This window comes from Pongo abelii, chromosome 1 (assembly GCF_028885655.2).
Source record: "Pongo abelii isolate AG06213 chromosome 1, NHGRI_mPonAbe1-v2.0_pri, whole genome shotgun sequence".
In the NCBI taxonomy this organism is placed as follows: domain Eukaryota; kingdom Metazoa; phylum Chordata; class Mammalia; order Primates; family Hominidae; genus Pongo; species Pongo abelii.
The window spans coordinates 76,254,264-76,275,725 of record NC_071985.2 but is presented as its reverse complement, the minus strand read 5'-3'; the positions used below and the strand labels follow the sequence as shown (position 1 = coordinate 76,275,725).

General features: G+C 37.5%; 1 protein-coding gene across 3 annotated transcripts in view; it reads left to right on the top strand.

Moving 5' to 3' along the window:
- The window catches only part of KLHL20 (kelch like family member 20), a 79,151-nt gene that overhangs the window by 39,958 nt on the left and 17,731 nt on the right, over window positions 1–21,462 (top strand). For all 3 annotated transcript variants that reach the window (XM_024242563.3, XM_054547315.2, NM_001134070.2), the window contains 5 exon segments: window positions 4,861–5,019; window positions 6,322–6,416; window positions 9,198–9,313; window positions 10,247–10,430; window positions 19,407–19,550. In XM_024242563.3, coding sequence (XP_024098331.1) covers window positions 4,861–5,019; window positions 6,322–6,416; window positions 9,198–9,313; window positions 10,247–10,430; window positions 19,407–19,550 — 698 coding nt within the window.

Sequence of the window (21,462 nt, the reverse complement as noted above, 5' to 3'; positions counted from 1 at the left end):
TTATCATTGTTTTATAGAAATTCTGTTTATATTTCTCTAACTCAAAAGCTATTAATAATTTTTTTAAATTTCTAGATGGAAGGGTTTTTTGTGTTTTTTTATTTCATTTTTAATATGCTAGTTTTAGTGCACTTTGATCACTGTTTGTAATAATTCTACTCTATGAAGTTTGCTTTCTTGGTAACCTAATATATGATCAATTTTTCTATTTTATTTTGTGCTTGAGAAAAATGTGTATTTTCTAGTTTCTATTCTCATAATATAGTATTTGATATGTATGCATAAGATCTACCTTATTGATTATGTCACTTGGCTCTTCTATATTCCTTTTTTGTCCTTGGACCTGTGTGTTAAAGTCTCATTATTAGTGTGTCTATTTCTCTTTATATCATCTATAGGTAGTTACTGTGTTGCCTTATGCATAATCATAACTTTATGTCTTGATTATAAATTGTGACTTTGAGCTTTGTAAAGTGTTCTCCCTTGTCAGATTTAATTCATTTGTTGTCTAAGTTCTAGTTTGTCTGATATCTGGATTTCAACTCGTTTTCTTATTGTTTCCATTTGACTGTATATATTTGTTCTTCCCATTACTTTTAGCCTGTTCAAAATATGATGTTTTAAGTAATTTTCTTGAATTAGTGTGGAACTGAGTTTTGCTTTATGAGCGGATTTGAAATCCTTTCCTTTAAATAGGCAAATTAAGCCCATTTGCATTTATTGCTCTGACTGATATGTTTGTTTTCAACTCTATCATATTTTTATAAATAGTACCTGATTCAGTTATATTTGCTGTATTTCTTTTTCTATGTGGAATCTTCTTTGCTTTTTATTTTAATTTCTTTTGGTATATAGGAAAGTTTGTATTTTTGTTCCACTGGTTACTTTTACAAACTAGAAAAAGAAGAGCAAATTAAACCCACAGTAGAAGGAATAAAATAATAAAGATTAGAATAAAAACCAAGAGCTCTTTAAAAAAAAAAAAGATGAACCTCCATCTCCATACTGATCAAGAAAAAAAGGAAAGAAGACACAAGTTACCAGTAACAGGAATGAAAGAGAAGATATCACTACAAATTCTTTATACATAAGAAGGAGGATGAGGAAACATTATGAACAACATTTTACCTGTAAATTCACTGAGATGAAATAGGCAAATTCTCTGAAGAAAACACAAATTACAAAAACTAAGAAGAAACAAAAACAGAATAACCCTATATCTATGAAATAAATTGTATTAATAATTTAAAAACCTTCTCACAAAGAAAATGCCAGTCCCAGGTGGTGAATTTATCAAACATGTAAAGAAGAAATAACACTAATCCTATGCAAAGTCTTTCAGAAAAGGAGAATGAAGTTACCAACTCATTTTATAAGGTCAGAATTGCCCTGATTGAAACCACAGACACTAAAAGAAAACTACAGATCAGTATCTCTCATGATCTTAGATACAAAAATTCTTAACAAACTATTAGTAAATTAATTCCAACAAAGTATAAAAGGGGAAATACTATGACTTAAGTGGGGTTTATATTATTAATTAATGTTGATAGAATCATTATTTTATAGTCACATTTAATTTTTTAATTGAAAATAATCTAACTTCTTTAGATGCCTTCATAACAGACTTGTCTCTTCATTTCTTCCCACTGTTTTCAAATACCAAATCCACTTTCCAAAAATAAAGATTTGCCATCACTGAGGAGCTCCAAAACAATATGCTAAAGGCTTTGGACCCCACTGGGTGCAGCACACCAACATGGCACGTGTATACATATGTAACTAACCTGCACATTGTGCACATGTACCTTAAAACTTAAAGTATAATAAAAAAATCTGAAAAAAAAAAAGAATTCTCTGCTTCAGAACGTTCTTGGATTATGGTAGTATTCTGTATCTTGGTTGTGGTCATGTTTACATGAGTATATAATTTATCAGAACTCATTGAGCTATACACTTAAAATTTTTTTTTTAATGTCTTGCTCTAACTATAAGTTGTGTTTCAGATCTAAGGTATTCACAAATATCTGAATAATATTCTTGATAGTAGAGAAAGTTCTGAAATCCCTTCTAGTTCTAATCCTGCCTCCAAAGTGAACCTGATACATACCATATTGAAATCCCAGTAAGGAAATCTTACCCTTGTTTATTGGACTAGCATGGCTCCATGTAGGTGCAAAAAAAGTCATTTGGAGCTTAACATTTGTGACTCATTTAAATTATTTTGAACTTAACCAAATCTGTATTTAATTTTCTCCTACTTCATTAGACCTAGCTTAATTCATACAGTGTTACTCTGCTCATAAACATACATTTTTAAATTGTCTAAACTCAACAACTAAGTTCACCATATACTTGTTAGAACAATTCCAGATGACTTTGCTTATTCATTCATGTTTGTTTTCAGCTTTATTCATTCTTCAAATAGCATCTACATTCATCTGAAGAAACTAAAAGTAAGCTGATTACTATAATAGTGTGGGGCTTAAAGTTCAGATTGCCTCTAAACTCTTATTTAAGGGTAGATATTGTGAAGCATTATTTTCTTAACTTGGTTATTTGATTCAAGGATAGACTTTAGTGCTAGATCTGCCCAAATGGTATATCAATATCCTTTTACTGGTGGTGGGAAAAGGAGAGGTAGCATTTTAGCCAGGCATGTCTATCAAAAGTATTATTTTTACTCTGTGCTCTTAGTGCCAAATATTTTCTCACCCAAATTTTCATATCTTCCTGTCATCTTGCGTTTCCATTAAATGAGTTAACACCTTAGTAGATTATTCATAAACTTCAAACTTGGTGATCATTGATATTTATATAACATTTGGTTCATACTCTGATGAAATATAAAAAATGTTTAGGCACTTCACAAAGATACACAATACCATACTTAAGTGAACAAATCAGAGAGAAAAATAAGAGGAAAGCAAGATGCAGCCATGACTAAACTTTTGCATGCTGTGAAGACCAACACACTTACTAGAGCTAAGCCCCAAATTTAGCCCTGGACTTTATAGTCCCTCAACGCAAGGTTAACAGATAAAATACAGGGCACCCAATTAAATTTAAATTCCAGATAAACAAGTAATTTATAGTATAAGTATGTCTTGTATTTTTGTTTGCCAAACTAAGCCGCCCTACCACAGAGAAAAAAATGCAACCATTCTAATTACTAAATTACCTAAGCAACCTCAGCTAAAATTTAAAGGTTAACTATTTAATTTCCTGAACCTCAGAAAGTCTCTCAGTCAGATGGTTTAAAGACTTACGCTATAAAAATTGAAGCGTTCGTTATTATTTCTGCTATAAATATAACTGGCCTTATGGCCCTTTACTGTTTTATTTTGAGATTTGTATTTTTTCCTAATGCACTCGAGAATTTTTATTTATTTATTTATTTATTTATTTATTTATTTATTGGTGATAGGGCCTCACCTGTCTCTCAGGCCAGAGTGCTGTGATGCTGGTACACCTACGGCTTACTGCAGCCTTGACCTCCTGGGCTCAAGTGATCCATTCACCTCAGCCACTGGAGTAGAAGGGACTACAGGCACGCACCACCATGTCCTGCTAATTTTTCTTTTTCTTTTTTTTTTTTTGAAACGGAGCCTCACTCTGTTGCCCAGGCTGGAGTGAAATGGCGCAATCTTGGCTTACTGCAACCTCCGTCTCCCGCATTCAAGTGATTCTCCTGCCTCAGGGTTTCACCATGTTGGCCAGGCTGGTCTCAAACTCCTGACCTCAAGTGATCTGCCCGCCTCAGCCTCCCAAAGTGCTGGGGTTATAGGCATGAGCCACCACACCAAGTCTTAGCTAATTTATTTATTTTTTATTTTTGTAGAAATAAGGTCTCACTATGTTGCCCAGGCTGGTCTCAAATTCCTGAGCTCAAATAGTTCTCCTGCCTCAGCCTCCCAAATTATTTGGATAACACGCATGAGCCACCACACTTGGCTAAGGAAAACATTCTTAATAAAATATTTAAATTATTTTTATGACCTATTGCATATTCTGCTAAATATTCTGACTTTTTGATGAGGATGAATATAACCCTGTCCCAAGAGAGTCCATCAACTTCATTAGAGGTACTGCCTGCACTAAAAGACATCACATGTAGTACAGTCTCATGAGTAATAATATAACAAACCACGTGAAGGGTAGCAGTGACTGTTTCTTTCCTCTGTGTTGCACACTGTCCCTTTTACTCTACATTCTGATGAATGGAATTACAAGGCCTTGGAATAGGTGGCTGGCCTGTACCACAAGGTAATATCCTTGTTGCCGTTTCATCTCCATTCTGACAGTTGCCTAGCCTTGGGTAAAGATAAATTATTGGTGTTTGTAGATTCTCACTAGCATATATATTAGAGAGTTTGGTCCTCAGAGTTTTTTCACTGGTCTAATACTCTCCTCATTATATTCATTCTTGTTTACAGAATTGCTGACACTCTTATTCTTTTTTGAAACTGACCCCTTGGTTTTTCTGCCCTCGACACTGCCTATTCAGCAACTAATCTTCTGAAAGCTTTTCCTGACTTTTTATATGCCTCATATATCTGGAGTTATAATTTGGTATAGTTAATTTGGCTTATTTTGAATATAAATTTTTATTTTGATCTTTTATTTTTTAAGTCATTTTTCTTAAATTGCCTGACTCACAAATGATTATTTTTACTAAATTTTAATGGTGTCTCCTGTACATTCCTTTGTTCTCTTTTTAAATTTTTCCTTTCCTCTGGTATCATTTTAAACTTCAGTGCATTATGGAATACAGCTTTGTCCCATAACCCTGAAGAAAAACATTGAGACAATAAATGTGATCACAGAATTTTTTTTTTCTTCTTACCTAACTTTGAACAGGTAATGGAGAGTGAAGAGTTCATGTTGCTTCCAGCCAATCAACTCATTGATATAATATCCAGTGATGAGCTAAACGTTCGCAGTGAAGAACAAGTGTTCAATGCAGTGATGGCCTGGGTCAAATACAGTATTCAGGAAAGACGTCCTCAATTACCCCAGGTAATGATAGAAATGCTTCTCTAAGAAACTGCTGGCCAGGCATGGTGGCTCATGCCTGTAATGCCAGCACTTTGGGAGGCCAAGGCGGGTGGATCATAAAGTCAAGAGATCGAGACCATCCTGGCCAACATGGTGAAACCCCGTCTCTACTAAAAATACAAAAATTAGCTGGGCATTATGGCGGGCGCCTGTAATCCCAGCTACTTGGGAGCGTGAGGCAGGAGAATCGCTTGAAACCAGGAGGCAAAGATTGCAGTGAGCCGAGATCATGCCACTGTACTCCAGCCTGGCGACACAGCGAGACTACGTCTCAAAAAAAAAAAAAAAGAAACTGCTTAGTACTAGATGAGATAATATGTATTTGTCTTGCAAACATAAAACAGTTATCACTCCACATTCGTCTGTAAGAAAGTCCATCTGTTTCCAAATAATCAAGGAAATAAGTATTTAGAAGCATTTTGGTTGCTTATTAATGTGGGCTTTTTGCTCCTTTGCTTTCCCCGTATTTTGGATCAATTCTACTTTTGAATGATAGCACAATTCAAAACTTAAATTGTATAAAATGAACAAAAGAAAGCAAGGATGCTTCTTTTCCTATAGCTTGGAAATCCTACCACAGTTTTCCTTCAATATGACTTGGAAATACTACCACGCTTTCCAGAGTAAAGACATGATGCATCAGTCATCACTGAGTGATCAGTAGTTCACTTAAGACCCATTCTTGTTATTGTGATTATAGTCTTTAGCAATTCAACAAGATATTCTTCTGGATTGTGAATTAAAATTTGAGTCCAGCTATAGAAGAGCTTATAATGTATTGCTGAACGTTTTTAGTAGTTATGCCTTCCCTCCTTCCTTATTTATGGTATTCAGTGAGATCCCAAAACAATTGGAAGCCCAGTAGGGTACCGTGGGTCATGTATTCTCTTAAATATCTTATAGATGAGAGCTCATGCCTTTAATAGTGTTTATTGTCTGGGTGCAGTGGTACCAGCCCATAATCCCAGCACTTGGGAGGATAAGGCAGGCAGATCGCTTGAGCTCAGGTGTTTGAAACCAGCCTGAGCAGCATGGTGATTCCCCATTTCTACAAAAAAAAAAAAAATACAAAAATTTGTTGGGCATGGTGGCATGCACTTGTAGTTGGAGCTACTCTGGAGGCTGAGGTAGGCACATCACTTGAGCCCAGGAGATTGAGGCTGCAGTGACCTATGATCACGCCACTGTACTCCAGCCTGGGCAACAGAGTAAGACCTGTCTCAAAATTAATTAATTAAAATAATGGTGTTTATTTTCTCATAGGTGCTGCAGCATGTTCGTTTGCCTTTGCTTAGTCCCAAGTTCCTGGTGGGCACAGTAGGCTCTGATCCCCTCATCAAAAGTGATGAAGAATGCAGGTATGAGTGACCCTGGATGGGAAAAATCAACAACTAAGCATTCCTATTTTTTCCTAATTTCCTTATTTGTATTGCTTCCTAAATATTGTATTTTGCAGAGCTGAAACCAGGGCATTAATTTAACAAGGTTTTCTTCTGGGCTAGAATCAAGAGGAGGAAAAGAAGAAGAGAGAACTGAACTTCCAGTGTTTCATTCCATTAGGTTTTTATGTGTGGTGCTTATTGGTGTGGAAGTGGCAATAGAAAGGTAGATTTCTAAGATTTTAATGCAGGTTTGAATTTAAAGAGTCAGTTCTCTGCTAATATTTTTTTTTCCTTGAAATAATTGAATAATGCTGTTGACTCTGTCAATGAACATTTTTCCTTCCATCACATATGTCTGGCTGGGGAATAGAATCAGCCTTGCTTTCTAAATTGTGGACAGAGTTGAAGATCTGCCGCTTTCTAAAATAGCTGTAGAAAGATTTTCACTAGAACTAGGTGAAGCAGTTTCCAGAGGTTTTTTGACAAAAGAAACTCTTAACTACTTTTACAAAGGGGGGAAAAAAGCAACCTATTTTACTAGGCTGTCTCTAAAGTATATACAAAATGTAATAAATTACATTCCCAATTTGACAGATTGTAAGATTTAGGTTCAAATCTGAAATCATCTGGGATTTTTAACCATTTTTCCCCAGCATGTCCCAAATATAAAAGTGAAAGAGAAAATCCATACTCAGAACTTTGTAAACTACACTGACCTTTGGACCTCCCTTGGTGATTAAAGACATTTAGAATGATCCCTGATTCTAGAATGGTGGTAGGACATGTAGATTCACTTGCATTTCTTCTATAAGCTAAAGCCTGTTCTTTTAACAGGAGAGGCTGGAGGGGATTTTAGATGTTTCTATTTTATTTTATTGTATCTTTTTTATATTAATCATTCTTCATTTTTCCGTTTACCATGGACTAGAGTTAAACTAGATGTTTGTCTTCTATATTTAAAACACAGACAGGCCGGGCGCAGTGGCTCACGCCTGTAATCCCAGCACTTTGGGAGGCCGAGGTGGGTGTATCACCTGAGGTCAGGAGTTCGAGACCAGCCTCAACATGGAGAAACTGCATCTCTACTAAAAATACAAAAATTAGCTGGACATGATGGTGCATGCCTGTAATCCCAGCTACTCAGGAGGCTGAGGCAGGAGAACTGCTTGAACCTGGGAGGCGGAGGTTGCGGTGAGCCAAGATCACGCCATTGCACTCCAGCCTGGGCAACAAACGTGAAACTCAGTCTCAAAAAAAAAAAAAAAACCCACAGACAAATGGTAATTAATTCTTCTAAATATTTGCAGTAGCTAAAAGGAAAACCAAATACATTATACATGCTGAAATCTGAAGAAATAATACGTAGATGCCCTCCTCCATTAAACGTAAATCAGATTGTATTGTACTGATTCTGATGCAGAAAGTAAAAGTACTTATGAAGTCACATTTAAAAGAAGACCCTTCCTGATATCCTAACTTCTTTTTGCTGCAGTTTCTTCCTCTATAAAGTGAGGATGATAATAGTGCCTATTCCATAAGGCTGTTGTGAAGATTAAATGAGTTTATATATATTAAGCTCTGAAAACCAGGACTAGCACATAGCTGTAAGTGTTGTTACTACCATTAATTTTGTGTTGGTTTGCTCAATATTATAGCTCTACAGTATTATTTCTAGGAACCCTCAAATGACCTAACAAGCTATTAGGAGATCAAAGTCTTTGTCTTTTTTTTTTTTTTTTTTTTTTGAGACGGAGTCTTGCTCTGTTGCCAGACTGGAGTGCAGTGGCACAATCTCGGCTTACTGCAACCTCTGCCTCCCAAGTTCAAGCGATTCTCCTGCCTCAGCCTCCTGAGTAGCTGGGACTACAGGCGCACACCACCACACCTGGCTACTTTTTGTATTTTTAGTAGAGACGTGGTTTAGTAGAGTCTCAGCATTAGATCACAGTGAAGTTAGTAGTGTTACATTTTATGCTTCAGGATAGGATTCTCTTGACCATTTCTGTTACTTCCCCAGTTGGTGGTTGGTGCAGTGGAGATGCCATTTCCAGTGTTGAACGATATGATCCACAGACCAAAGAATGGAGAATGGTGGCTTCACCATATTGGCCAGGATGGTCTCGTTCTCTTGACCTCATGATCCACTGCCCCTCAGCCTCCCAAAGTGCTGGGATTACAGGCATGAGCCACTGCAAAGTCATTACAAATGTAATTACTAGACTCTTAAAGTATCTTAACAAGACAGGAAATTTGTCTCAGTAGACTTGTTGAGAGTAAACCATTCATATGTTACCAGATAGCAAATTTGTGGCAGTACAGTGTTTCTTTTCAGCAATCCGATTTTTGACCCAGTTTTATTACTTTAATCTAGCAAATAACTATTGCCCTGACTGATGTGCTACCTTGCTAATATCTTGCAGAATCTAATAAAATTTATTAAAAAGTAGTAACTCTGCAGTGTGGTAATCAAATTGTAATTTTTACTTTTCTATAAGTTATTGTTGGCTGTAAGCATGTTGAGCTTTAGGTTAAATTTGCAGTGAGATATGAGTCATAATGGAAATACCAATCAATTCACAACTCAGTTTGGCATTATTGCTTTCATGTTTGTGCCGATTTTAATATTGGCTGGCATTCATGATTTGGTTTGATTTATGCTTGCTTCCCTTTGCCAACCTATATATTCCTAAACTACATTGGGACTTAACTAACAATGTAATTTAGGTATTTGGATTAAAGGCAGAATTTTTTCTACAGAGACTTGGTAGATGAGGCTAAAAACTACCTCCTATTGCCGCAAGAACGACCACTAATGCAAGGACCAAGGACGAGACCACGGAAACCTATCCGATGTGGGGAAGTACTCTTTGCAGGTTTGGATCTTAATATACTGTTAGTAAATTGAATATTTTCCCATGTGAGAAATTGTCATTTGAATAATCCTTTGGACAATTATGATATTTACTGTCATAAGAAACAAATAATAAGTCAGCATATAGCTTGACTCATAACCCATGATTCCACACTGATATACTCCAAAAGAATGCTCTATTCTTTTTTCTCATTCAGCACCTTTAATATCTATTTTTATATAAATCCAAAAATGTTGGCTGGTCACAGTGGCTCATGCCTATACAGCTTTTTGGAGGCCAGGCGTTTGAGACCAGCCTGGGCAATATAGGGAGGCCACATCTTTACAAAAAATAAGAAAAACAATTAGCTGAGTGTGGTAGTGCATGCCTGTAGTCCCAGCTACGTGGGAGGCTGAGACAGGAGGATGGCTTGAGCCTAGGAGGTCACGGCTGCAGTGAGCTGTGATTGCACCACTGTGCCCTAGCCTGGGGAACAGAACAAGATCCTGTCTCAAAAAATAAAAAATAAAAATGTTGTGCAGTAGATGTTTTGTTGAAATGAGTCACATGCATTAATTTATATATCAATGTTCAGCTCATCCCATAATCACATAGAATTGTGAAAAAACATTAAACAATTATAATTTATTTCTCCATTCTATGCATATCCATCTATAATTTCTCCATTCTATCCATATGTACATATTATCTCATAATCCTATTTGAATTGGTATCATTGCCCTCCTTTGTAAAATAGACATAATACTAACTTAGTTACAGAATTAATTAAAGATTATAGCAATCCCAGTGGAATGAGTTGAAGTCATAACTTGCATTTTGACCTACTACTAGAGACATTTGGTGAGTCTCAGCATTAGGTCACAGTGAAGTTAGTAGTGTTACATTTTATGCTTCAGGATAGGATTCTCTTGACCATTTCTGTTACTTCCCCAGTTGGTGGTTGGTGCAGTGGAGATGCCATTTCCAGTGTTGAACGATATGATCCACAGACCAATGAATGGAGAATGGTGGCTTCAATGAGCAAAAGGAGATGCGGAGTTGGGGTTAGTGTTCTTGATGATCTGTTATATGCAGTAGGAGGCCATGATGGATCCTCTTATCTCAATAGTGTTGAAAGGTGAGTAAGGTCAATCTGTAATTTTCTCTCTACTATTCATATAGTTTTATTTGAGATGTTAATTAGGAAACAAATTGATTTAATGCTTTAGTATTGCATCTGTGGCACTAGTTGGCAACCTAAACAAGTTAGTATGATACACAAATTCTTTATGATATGGTCTCCGCCTATTTTTCTAGTATGTCTCCCATGACACACTACCACTCCCTAAGCATGCTACTGCAGACACATCAAATTGCCTGTAGTTCCTTGGACATGCTGTCTTCCTTCATACCTCTCTCCTTACATATATGCATGCTGTTCTTTTTTCCCTGGGATACTTCTGCCACTTTAAGACTTACATTTCCTTTGGCCAGGTGCAGTGGCTCATGCCTGTAATCCCAGCTACTCGGGAGGCTGAGGCAGGAGAATGGCCAGAACCTGGGAGGCAGAGCTTGCAGTGAGCCGAGATCGTGCCACTGCACTCCAGCCTAGGCAAAAGAGCAAGACTCCTTCTCAAAAAAAAAAAAAAAAGACTTACATTTTCTTCAAGACACAAATGTTACTTAATACATACAACTTTCTATGTTACCATACAGATGAGTTAGTTACTAGTTACTTGTTCCTTTGCCCTTCCATAAGTATTTTGAACATGTTTGTACATATCCATCACATTGTACTATACGTGTTGAAATGTGTTTCACCATAATATCTATCGCAGTGACTGGGCACATTGGGAATCTCTAGTAACTAATGTTTCAATAGCTTCTTGCTCTCAAGAAGCTGTGTTGATTAACAATGACTCTTTATTTCCATAACACATCTATGAAACGCTGCCGCATATCAAGTTCTAAAGATATAGATTGTGCAGCTGGGGAAAAATCTTAAAAAGCAGAGGGATCAGTCCCGTAGAAGTAAAACAACTGCAATATGGAGAAACCTCATCTCTACAAAAAATACAAAAATTTACCAGTTGTAGTGGTGCACGCCTGTAGTCCCAGCTACTCAGGAGACTGAGGCAGGAGGCCTGCTTGAGCCTGGGAGGTAAAGGTTGCCATGAGATGAGATTGCGCCATTGCCCTCTAGTCTGGGTGACAGAGCAAGACTCTCTCAAAAAAAAAAAAAAAGAAAAAAGAAAACAACACACACACTTAAAAATAAATTGATGACATCACAGAAGGGAAAAATAAATTGATGGCATCACAGAAGGGATCATGGCGGACGGGAGGCAGGACTAGACTGAAGCTCCAGACCGGGCAACATGCGGAGGCTTGATTGCAAATGTTAGCTCCAGATTGACTGCAAGAAAAAATCAGCAATCTCAAGAGGACCCACAGACCCTCTGAAGAAAGCAGACTGCTCTTGCAGGACCCGGGAGAAACCCCAAATATCGTGAGTGCCCCAACTGCAGAAATGGGAAAGGGAGACCCTCCTCTCCCAAACACACACCCCCACTGGAGAAGCTGAAGGTCTGTTTGCTGGAGAGGTTTCCAACTTTACCTGGAGCTGAGTCAAGTTAGAGAGGCAAGCGAAATAACAGGGGTAGAGGAAGCAGCAGAAAGGCCCTGGGAGTTCGCTGGGTCCCCAAGCAGGCGATTCCTGCCTGGCACCACAGAGATCCATCGGGAGGGTGGCCAGAGGAGCAGGGGATAAAACTCCCCAGGGAGAAGGAATTCTCTAGCTGAACTTTGTAACAATTTGAACAGGGCGAGAAGCCTCCTGACCAGAACTTAAGGGAGGGTGTGAAATCCTGCGTGCAGACTTTACCGGCAGGGGGTAAACTAAAGCCCTTTTCTCTTGCAGCTGGGAGGCGGATAGCCTGGGGCAAGTTTTCAAGCCTGTCGCCCGTGGCCTGGAAACAGACTCAGAGTTGTGAGGGGGGCACAGTAGGAGTGAGACCATGAGAGTGAGACCAGCCCTTCAGTTTGTGTGGGAGCTGAGTGAGGCCTGTGACTGCCGGCTTTCCCCCACTTTACTGACAACCTGCATGACTCAGCAGAGGCAGTCATAATCTTCCTAGGTACACAACTCAAGTGACCTAGGAATCTCTTCCCCCATCCCCAACAGCAGTCGCAGCAAGACCCGCCCAAGGAGAGTCTGAGCTCAGACATGCCTAATCCCGCCCCACCTGATGGTCCTTCCCTGTCCACCCTGGTAGTGGAAGACAAAGGGCATATAATCTTGGGAGTTCTAGGACCCCACCTACCACCAGTCTCTCCACACTACTACAGCTGATGCTTTCTGGAAAGCACCACCCCCTGGCAGGAGGCCAACCAACACAAAAATAGGGTATTAAACCACCAAAACTAAGGACCCTCACGGAGTCCATTGCACCCTCCACCAGAACAGGCACTGGTATCCAGAGCTGAGAGACCCATAGATGGTTCACATCACAGGACTCTGTGCAGACATCCCCTACTACCAGCCCAGAGCCGAGTAGACTTGCTGGGTGGCTAGACCCAGAAGAGAGACAGCAATCACTGCAGTTTGGTTCACAGGAAGCCACATCTATAGGAAAAGAGGGAGAATACTACATCAGGGGAACACTTCGTGGAACAAAAGAATCTGAACAACAGCCTTCATCCCTAGACCTTCCCTCTGACAGAGCCTACCCAAATGAGAAGGAACCAGAAAACCAACTCTGGTAACATGATAAAACAAGGCTCTTCAACACCCCCAAAAAATTATACTAATTCACCAGCAATGGATCCAAACCAAGAAGATTCACTGATTTACCTGAAAAAGAATTCAGGAGGTTAGTTATTAAGCTAATCAGGGAGGGACCAGAGAAAGGCAAAGCCCAATGCAAGGAAATCCAAAAATTATGCAAGAAGTGAAGGGAGAAACACTCAAGGAAATAGACAGCTTAATGAAAAAACAAAAATTCAGGAAATTTTGGACACACTTTTAGAAATGCAAAATGCTCTAGAAAGTCTCAGTAATAGATATGAACAAGTAGAAGAAAGAAATTCAGAGCTCAAAGACAAGGTCTTCGAATTAACCCAATCCAACAAAGACAAAGAAAAAAGAATAAGAAAATATGAACAAGCCTCCAAAAAGTCTGGGATTATGTTAAACAACCAAACCTAAGAATAATCGGTATACCCGAGGAAGAAGAGAATTCTAAAAGCCTGGAAAACGTACTCGGGGGAGTAATCAAGGAAAATATCCCCGCCTTGTGAGAGACCTAAACATCCAAATACAGGAAGCACAAAGAACACCTGTGAAATTCATCACAAAAAGATCTTTCCCTAGGCACGTTGTCATTAGGTTATCCAAACTCAAGATGAAGGAAAGAATCCAGAGCTGTGAGACAGAAGCACAGGGTAACTTATAAAGGAAAACCTATCATATTAACAGCAGATTTCTCAGCAGAAACCCTATAAGCTAGAAGGAATTGGGGACCTATCTTCAGCCTCCTCAAACAAAACAATTATCAGCCAAGAATTTCATATCCAGTGAAACTAAGCATCATATGTGAACGAAAGATAAGCCATTTTGAGACAAAGAAATGCTGAGATAATTCACCATTACCAAATCACCACTACAAGAACTTCTAAAAGGAGCTCTAAATCTTGAAACAAATCTTGGAAACACATCAAAACAGAACCTCTTTAAAGCACAAATCACACAGAACCCATAATGCAAAAATACAAGTTAAAAAGCAAAAACAGAAAACAAAACCAAAGTACATAGGCAACAAAGAGCACGATGAAAGTGACGGTACCTCACATTTCAATACTAACATTGAATGTAAATGACCTAAATGCTCCATTTAAAAGGTACAGAACCGCAGAATGGATAAGAACTCACCAACCATCTGCTGCCTTCAGGAGACTCACCTAACACATAAGGACTCACATAAACTTAAAGCAGTGGAAAAAGGCATTTCATGCAAATGGACACCAAAAGCAAGCAGGGGTAGCTATTCTTATATCAGACAAAACAAACTTTAAAGCAACTGGTTAAAAGAGACAAAGAGGGACAGTATATAATGGTAAAAGGCGTTGTCCAACAGGAAAATATCATAGTCCTAAACGTATATGCACCTAACACTGGAGCTCCCAAACTTATAAAACAATTACTAATAGACCCAAGAAATGAGATAGACAGCAACACAATAATAGTGGGAGACTTCAGTACTCCACTGACAGCACTAGACAGGTCATCAAGACAGAAATTCAACAAAGAAACAATGGATTTAAACTATACCTTGGAAAAAATGGACTTAACAGATATATACAGAACATTTCATCCAAAACCCACAGGATACACATTCTATTCAACAGCTCATGGAACTTTCTCCAAGATAGACCATAAGATAGGTCATAAAATGAGCCTCAATAAACTTAAGAAAATTGAAATTATATCAGGCACTCACTCAGACCACAGTGGAATAAAACTGGAAATCAACTCCAAAAGGAACCTTCAAAACCATGCAAATACATGGAAATTAAATAACCTGCTCCTGAATGAGCATTGGGTCAAAAACGAAATCAAGATGGAAATTTAAAAATTATTCGAACTTAATGACAATAATGACACAACCTATCAAAACCTCTGGGATACACAGCAAAGGCAGTGCTAAGAGGAAAGTTCATAGCCCTAAATGCCTACATCAAAAAGTCTGAAACAGCACAAACAGGTCACACCTCAAGGAACTAGGGAAACAAGAACAAATCAAACCCAAACCCAAAGGAAATAACCAAGATCAGAGCAGAACTAAATGAAATTGAGACAAACAAAAAAAACCAAAAGATAAATGAAACAAAAAGCTGGTTCTTTGAAAAGATAAATAAAATTGATAGACCATTACCAAGATTAACCAAGAAAAGGAGAGAAAATCCAAATAACCTCACTAGAAAATGAAACAGAAGCTATTACAACTGACACCACTGAAATACAAAAGATCATTCAAGGCTACTATGAACACCTTTATACATATAAACTAGAAAACCTAGAAGAGATGAATAAATTCCTGGAAAAATGCAACCCTCCTATCTTAAATCAGGAAGAATTAGATACCCTGAACAGACCAATAACAAGCAGCAAGATTGAAGTGGTAATTAAAAAATTACAACAAAAAAAAAGTCCAGGACCAGACGGATTCACAGCAGAATTCTACCAGACATTCAAAGAAGAATTGGTACCAATCCTTTTGACACTATTCCACAAGATAGAGAAAGAAGGAACCCTCCCTAATAATTCATAATTCATTCTGTGAAGCCAGCTGATGCCAAAACCCTAATACCAAAACCAGGAAAGGACATAACCAAAAAAGAAAACTACAGACCGATATCCTTGATGAATGTAGATGCTAAAATCCTCAACAAAATACTAGCTAACCGAATCCAACATCATATCAAAAAGATAATCCACCATGATCAAGTGTGTTTCATACCAGGGATGCAGGGATGGTTTAACATTTGCAAGTCAATAAATGTGATACACCACATAAACAGAATTAAAAACAAAAATCATGTGATCATGTCAATAGATGCAGAAAAAGCATTCAACAAAACCCAGCATCCCTTTATGATTAAAACTCTCAGCAAAATTGGCATACAAGGGACATACTTTAATGTAATAAAAGCCATCTATAACAAACCCACAGCCAACATACGGAATGGGGAAAAGTTGAAAGCATTCCCTGTGAGCATGGGAAAAAGACAAGGATGCTCACTCTCACCACTCCTCTTCAACATAGTACTGGAAGTCCTAGCCAGAGCAATCAGACAAGAGAAAGAAATAAAGGGCATCCAAATCAGTAAAGAGGAAGTCATACTGTCACTGTTTGCTGATGATATGATCATTTACGTTGAAAATCCTAAGGACTCCTCTAGAAAGCTCCTAGAACTGATAAAAGAATTCAGCATAGTTTCCGGATACAAGATTAATGTACACAAATCAGTAGCTCTTCTATACACCAACAGCAACCAAGCGGAGAATCAAATCAAGAACTCAACTTTTTTTACAATAGCTGCAAAAAAAAAAATAAAATACTTAGGAATATACCTAACAAAGGAGTCGAAAGACCTCAAGACCTCTACAAGGAAAACTACAAAACAGTGCAGAAAGAAATCATAGACGCCACAAACAAATGGAAACACATCCCATGCTCGTGGATGGGTAGAATCAATATTGTGAAAATGACCATACTGCCAAAGCAATCTACAAATTCAATGCAATCACCATCAGAATACCACCATCATTCTTCACAGAATTAGAAAAAAACAATTATAAAGTTCATATGGAACCAAAAAATAGCCCACATAGCCAAAGCAATACTAAGCAAAAAGAACAAATCTGGAGGCATCACACTACCTGATTTCAGACTACGCTATAGAGCCATAGTCACCAAAACAGTGTGGTACTGGTATAAAAACAGGCACATAGGCCAATGGAACAGAATAGAGAACCCAGAAATAAACCCAAATACTTACAGCCAACTGATCTTCAACAAAGCAAACAAAAACATAAAGGGGGGCAAGAACACTCTTTTCAACAAATGTTGCTGGGATAATTAGGTAGCCACATGTAAGAAAACAAAACTGGATCCTCAGCTCTCACCTTATACAAAAATCAACTCAAGATGGATTAAGGACTTAAACCTAAGACCTGAAACTGTAAAAATTCTAGAAGATAACATTGGAAAAACCCCTCTTGACATTGGCTTAGGCAAGGATTTCATGACCAAGAACCCAAAAGCAAATGCAATAAAAACAAAAAATAAATAGCTGGGACCTAATTAAACTAAAGAGCTGTTGCATGGCAAAAGGAACAGTCAGCAAAGTAAACAGACAATCCACAGAGTGTGAGAAAATCTTTACAATCTGTACATCTGACAACTAATATCCAGAATCTACAGTGAACTCAAGTCAGTGAGAAAAAAACAATCCTATCAAAAAGTGGGCTAAGGACATGAATAAACAGTTCTCAAAAGAAGATATACAAATTGCCAACAAACATATGAAAAAATGCTCAACATCACAATGATCAGGGAAATGCAAATGAAAACCACAATGTGATACCACCTTACTCCTGCAAGGATGGCCATAATAAAAAAATAAAAAACCAGTAGATGTTGGTGTGGATGTTGTGAACAGGGAACACTTCTACACCACTGGTGGCAATGTAAAGTAGTACAGCCACTATGGAAAACAGTGCAGAGATTCCTTGAAGAACTAAAAGTAGAACTACCATTTGATCCAGTAATCCCACTACTGGGTATCTACCCAGAGGAAAACAAGTCATTAATCGAAAAAGATACTTGTACACGCATGTTTCTAGCAGCACAATTCACAATTGCAAAATCGTGGAAGCAAACCAAATGTCCATCAATCAATGAGTGGATAAAGAAACTGTGGTGTATATAGACGATGGAATACTATGCAGCCATAAAAAGGAATGAATTAACAGCATTTGCAGTGACCTGGATGAGATTAGAGACTATTATTCTAAGCGATGTAACTCAGGAATGGAAAACCAAACATTGTATGTTCTCACTGATAATGTGGGAGCTAAGCTATGAGGACTCAAGGCATAAGAATGATACAGTGGACTCTGGGGACTTGGGGGGAAGAGTGGAAGGGGATCAAGGGATAAAAGACTACAAATATGGTGCCATGTATACTAATGCATGCACCAAAATCTCATAAATAACCACTAAAGAACTTACTCATGTAACCAAATACCACCTGTACCCCAATACCCCAATAACTTATGGAAAAATAAAGAACACATCCCAGTTAAAAAAAAATTGATGGGTTAAAGAAGAGTAGAAATAGCTAAATATTTATGCCTTAACAATTTAGCCTATATATGTCAAAATGGATAGAATGCAACTAAGGTGGTACCCAGGGGCAAATTTACATGAATTTTAGCTTAGATACATTAATATAACTTATATGCATTTGGAAATAAGAAAGATGCAAAATAAATGAATCATGCTTTTAAATCATCACTAAAAAGGCAATAAAACCCAACAAACCAAAAAAAACCAACGAAATTAAAAAAAAAGATATGTATACAAAAAGAGCAATTTGATAGTATTTTTAAAAATTAAGCATACTCGGCTGGACACAGTGGCTCACGCCTGTAATACCAGCTCTTTGGGAGGCCGAGGCGGGTGGATCACAAGGTCAGGAGATTGAGACAATCCTGGCTCACACGGTGAAACCCCGTCTCTACTAAAAATAGGAAAAAAGAGACGGGCATGGTGGCAGGCGCCTGTAGTCCCAGCTACTTGGGAGGCTGAGGCAGGAGAATGGCGTGAACCTGGGAGGTGGAGCTTGCAGTGAGCCAAGATCGTGCCACTGTACTCCAGCCTGCGCAACAGAGCAAGACTCCGTCTCAAAAAAAAAAAAAATTAAGCATACTGTTCGCTACAGTAATTCTACCTATCACCCATTTGCACAAAGAGAAATATACAAGGATGAACGTTTTTTAATAGCAAAATATCAGAAACAGCCTAAGGGGTATATCAGTAGGAATATAATTAAATAATGTATAACACATATAATAGTAAAATAATTCAAAAGAAAAATCTAGAGCTCTATTAGCATAAATAGATCTCAAAAAACGTTCAGGGAAAAAGCAGTGCCTACTGTGTGGTATTATTTATGTGAAGAAAATATGCTTGCATATAAAGAAATATATATATGTGGATACATATATACCTATATGAAAGCATTTTACTGAAAAGTCTTGAAGGATATACGCCAAATCAAAATGGGAAGAGACCAGAATTCAGGTGGAACTCAAGCAGGGCTTTAACTTTATCAGTAATATTCTGATTTTTTTAAAGAAAATATATTCATACATAAATTTCAAAAAACAAAAACACAAACCAGATTTTCAAATGTTTTAGTTATTATTAATCAGCCCATACTTAGGGGAAAGAATATATATCATATAAATCCCTGGATTTAGAATATGTAAACATAGCCAAGCTTCCTTTGTGTAATACAAATTCTCCTCTTGGTATGTTCTTTTCAGGTATGACCCCAAAACAAACCAGTGGAGCAGTGATGTGGCCCCTACAAGCACCTGCAGGACAAGTGTTGGTGTAGCAGTACTTGGAGGCTTTCTCTATGCTGTGGGTGGCCAGGATGGCGTGTCTTGCCTCAACATTGTTGAGAGGTGATTTTTTTTTTAAGTCATTTTCCATATTTTTATTTTAAAGAACATAGAGCTCTTTAAAAGAAAAACTACAGGCTGGGTGTGGTGGCTCACACCTGTAATCCTAGCACTTTGGAAGGCCAAGGCAGGTGGATTGCTTGAGCTCAGGAGTTCGAGACCAGCCTGGGCAACATGGTGAGATAAAAAATACAAAAAAAAAAAAAAAATTAGCCAGGCATGGCGGTGCATGTAGTCCCAGCTACTTGTGGGGCTGAGGTGGGAGGATCACTTGAGCCCAGGAGGTTGAGGCTGCAGTGAGCTGAGATCGCGCCACTGCACTCCAGCCTGGGTGCAAAGTGAGACCCTGTATCAAGGGAAAAAAAAAAAAACAAAAAAACAAAAACAAGTACAGCTGAATTTAGGACATTGGAGGATCCACTATTCAGTGGATTTCCCATAGGCTTTCAGCAAAAAGTCTTCAGTTGATCTTAAAGTCTAGGAAAATGAAAGATCTAAAAAAAGTTTTTTTTTAATTAACAAAAATTATATATATTCATAGTGTATGGCATGATGTTTGAAATATGTATAGGTTGTGGAATGGCTAAATCAAGCTAATTAACATATTATTACCTCACGTACTTATGATTTATTTGTGGTGAGAACACTTAAAATCTACTCTCAAGTGTATAATACGTTGTTATTAACTATAGTTACTATGTTGTACATTAGCGCTCTTGAATTTATTCCTCCTCTCTAACTGAAATTTTGTATTCATTTGCTAAGATTTCCTCACTGCCCCTCACCTTGCCAGCCCCTGGTAACGACCGTTCTACTCTCTACTTCTGAGTTCAACTTTTTTAGATTCCTCATATAAGTGAGATCATGCAATATTTGTCTTTCTGTGTTTAGCTTGTTTCACTTAATGTCCTCCAGGTTTATCCATGCCGTCGAAAATGTCAGGATTTCCTTCTTTTTTAAGACTGAATAGTATTCTATTCATAATATATGCCACATTTTCTGTATCCATTCATCTGTTGAGGTACATTTAGCTTAACTTCATATCTTGTCTATTATAAATAATGCTGCAATGAATATGAGAGTACAGGTATCTCTTCAACATACTTATTTCCATTGAATATATACTTAGTAGTGGGATTACTGGATCATATGATAGTTCTATTTTTAATTTTTTGAGGAACCTCCATACTGTTTTCCGTAATGGCTATACTAGTTTACATTCTCATCAGTGGTATGCAAGGGTTTCCTTTTCTCCATATTCTTGCCAACATTTGTTATCTATCTTTTTTTATATAGTAGCCATTCTAACAGGTGTGACATACTTCATTGTGATTTTAATTTGCATTTCCCTGATGATTAGTGATATTGAGCATTTTCTCATATACTTAGCCATTTGTATATGTTTTTTTGAGAAATATCTATTCAGGTCCTTTGCCCACTTTTAAATCAGATTATTTGTTTTCTTGCTGTTGAATTGTTTAAGTTCCTTATATATTTTCAGTATTAACCTTTTATGAAATGTATGGCTTGCAGATATGTTCTCCCACTCTGTAGATTGTCTCTTCACTCTGTTGATTGTTTCCTTTGCCATGCAGAAGCCTTTTAGTTTGATGTAATCTTACTTTTTTTTGCTTTTGTTGCCTATGCTTTGGGGCACATAACCTGATTTTTTCAACTGTCACACTGATTGTACCTAACATTGAAATGTTAGAAATGTATTTCACATTACAGTCTATATATATCAAGCATACCACTTGTGAAATCTGTTCTGATTTTTTTCCTGAATCTACCTGGAGTGTACTTAATGAATGACTCTACTCAGACTTCCCCCAGAGAAATGATTACTTAGTAATACTTTGTATAGGACATCTTATAAAAGGCTTAAAGTATTTTGTATATAGACTCTCATTAATCA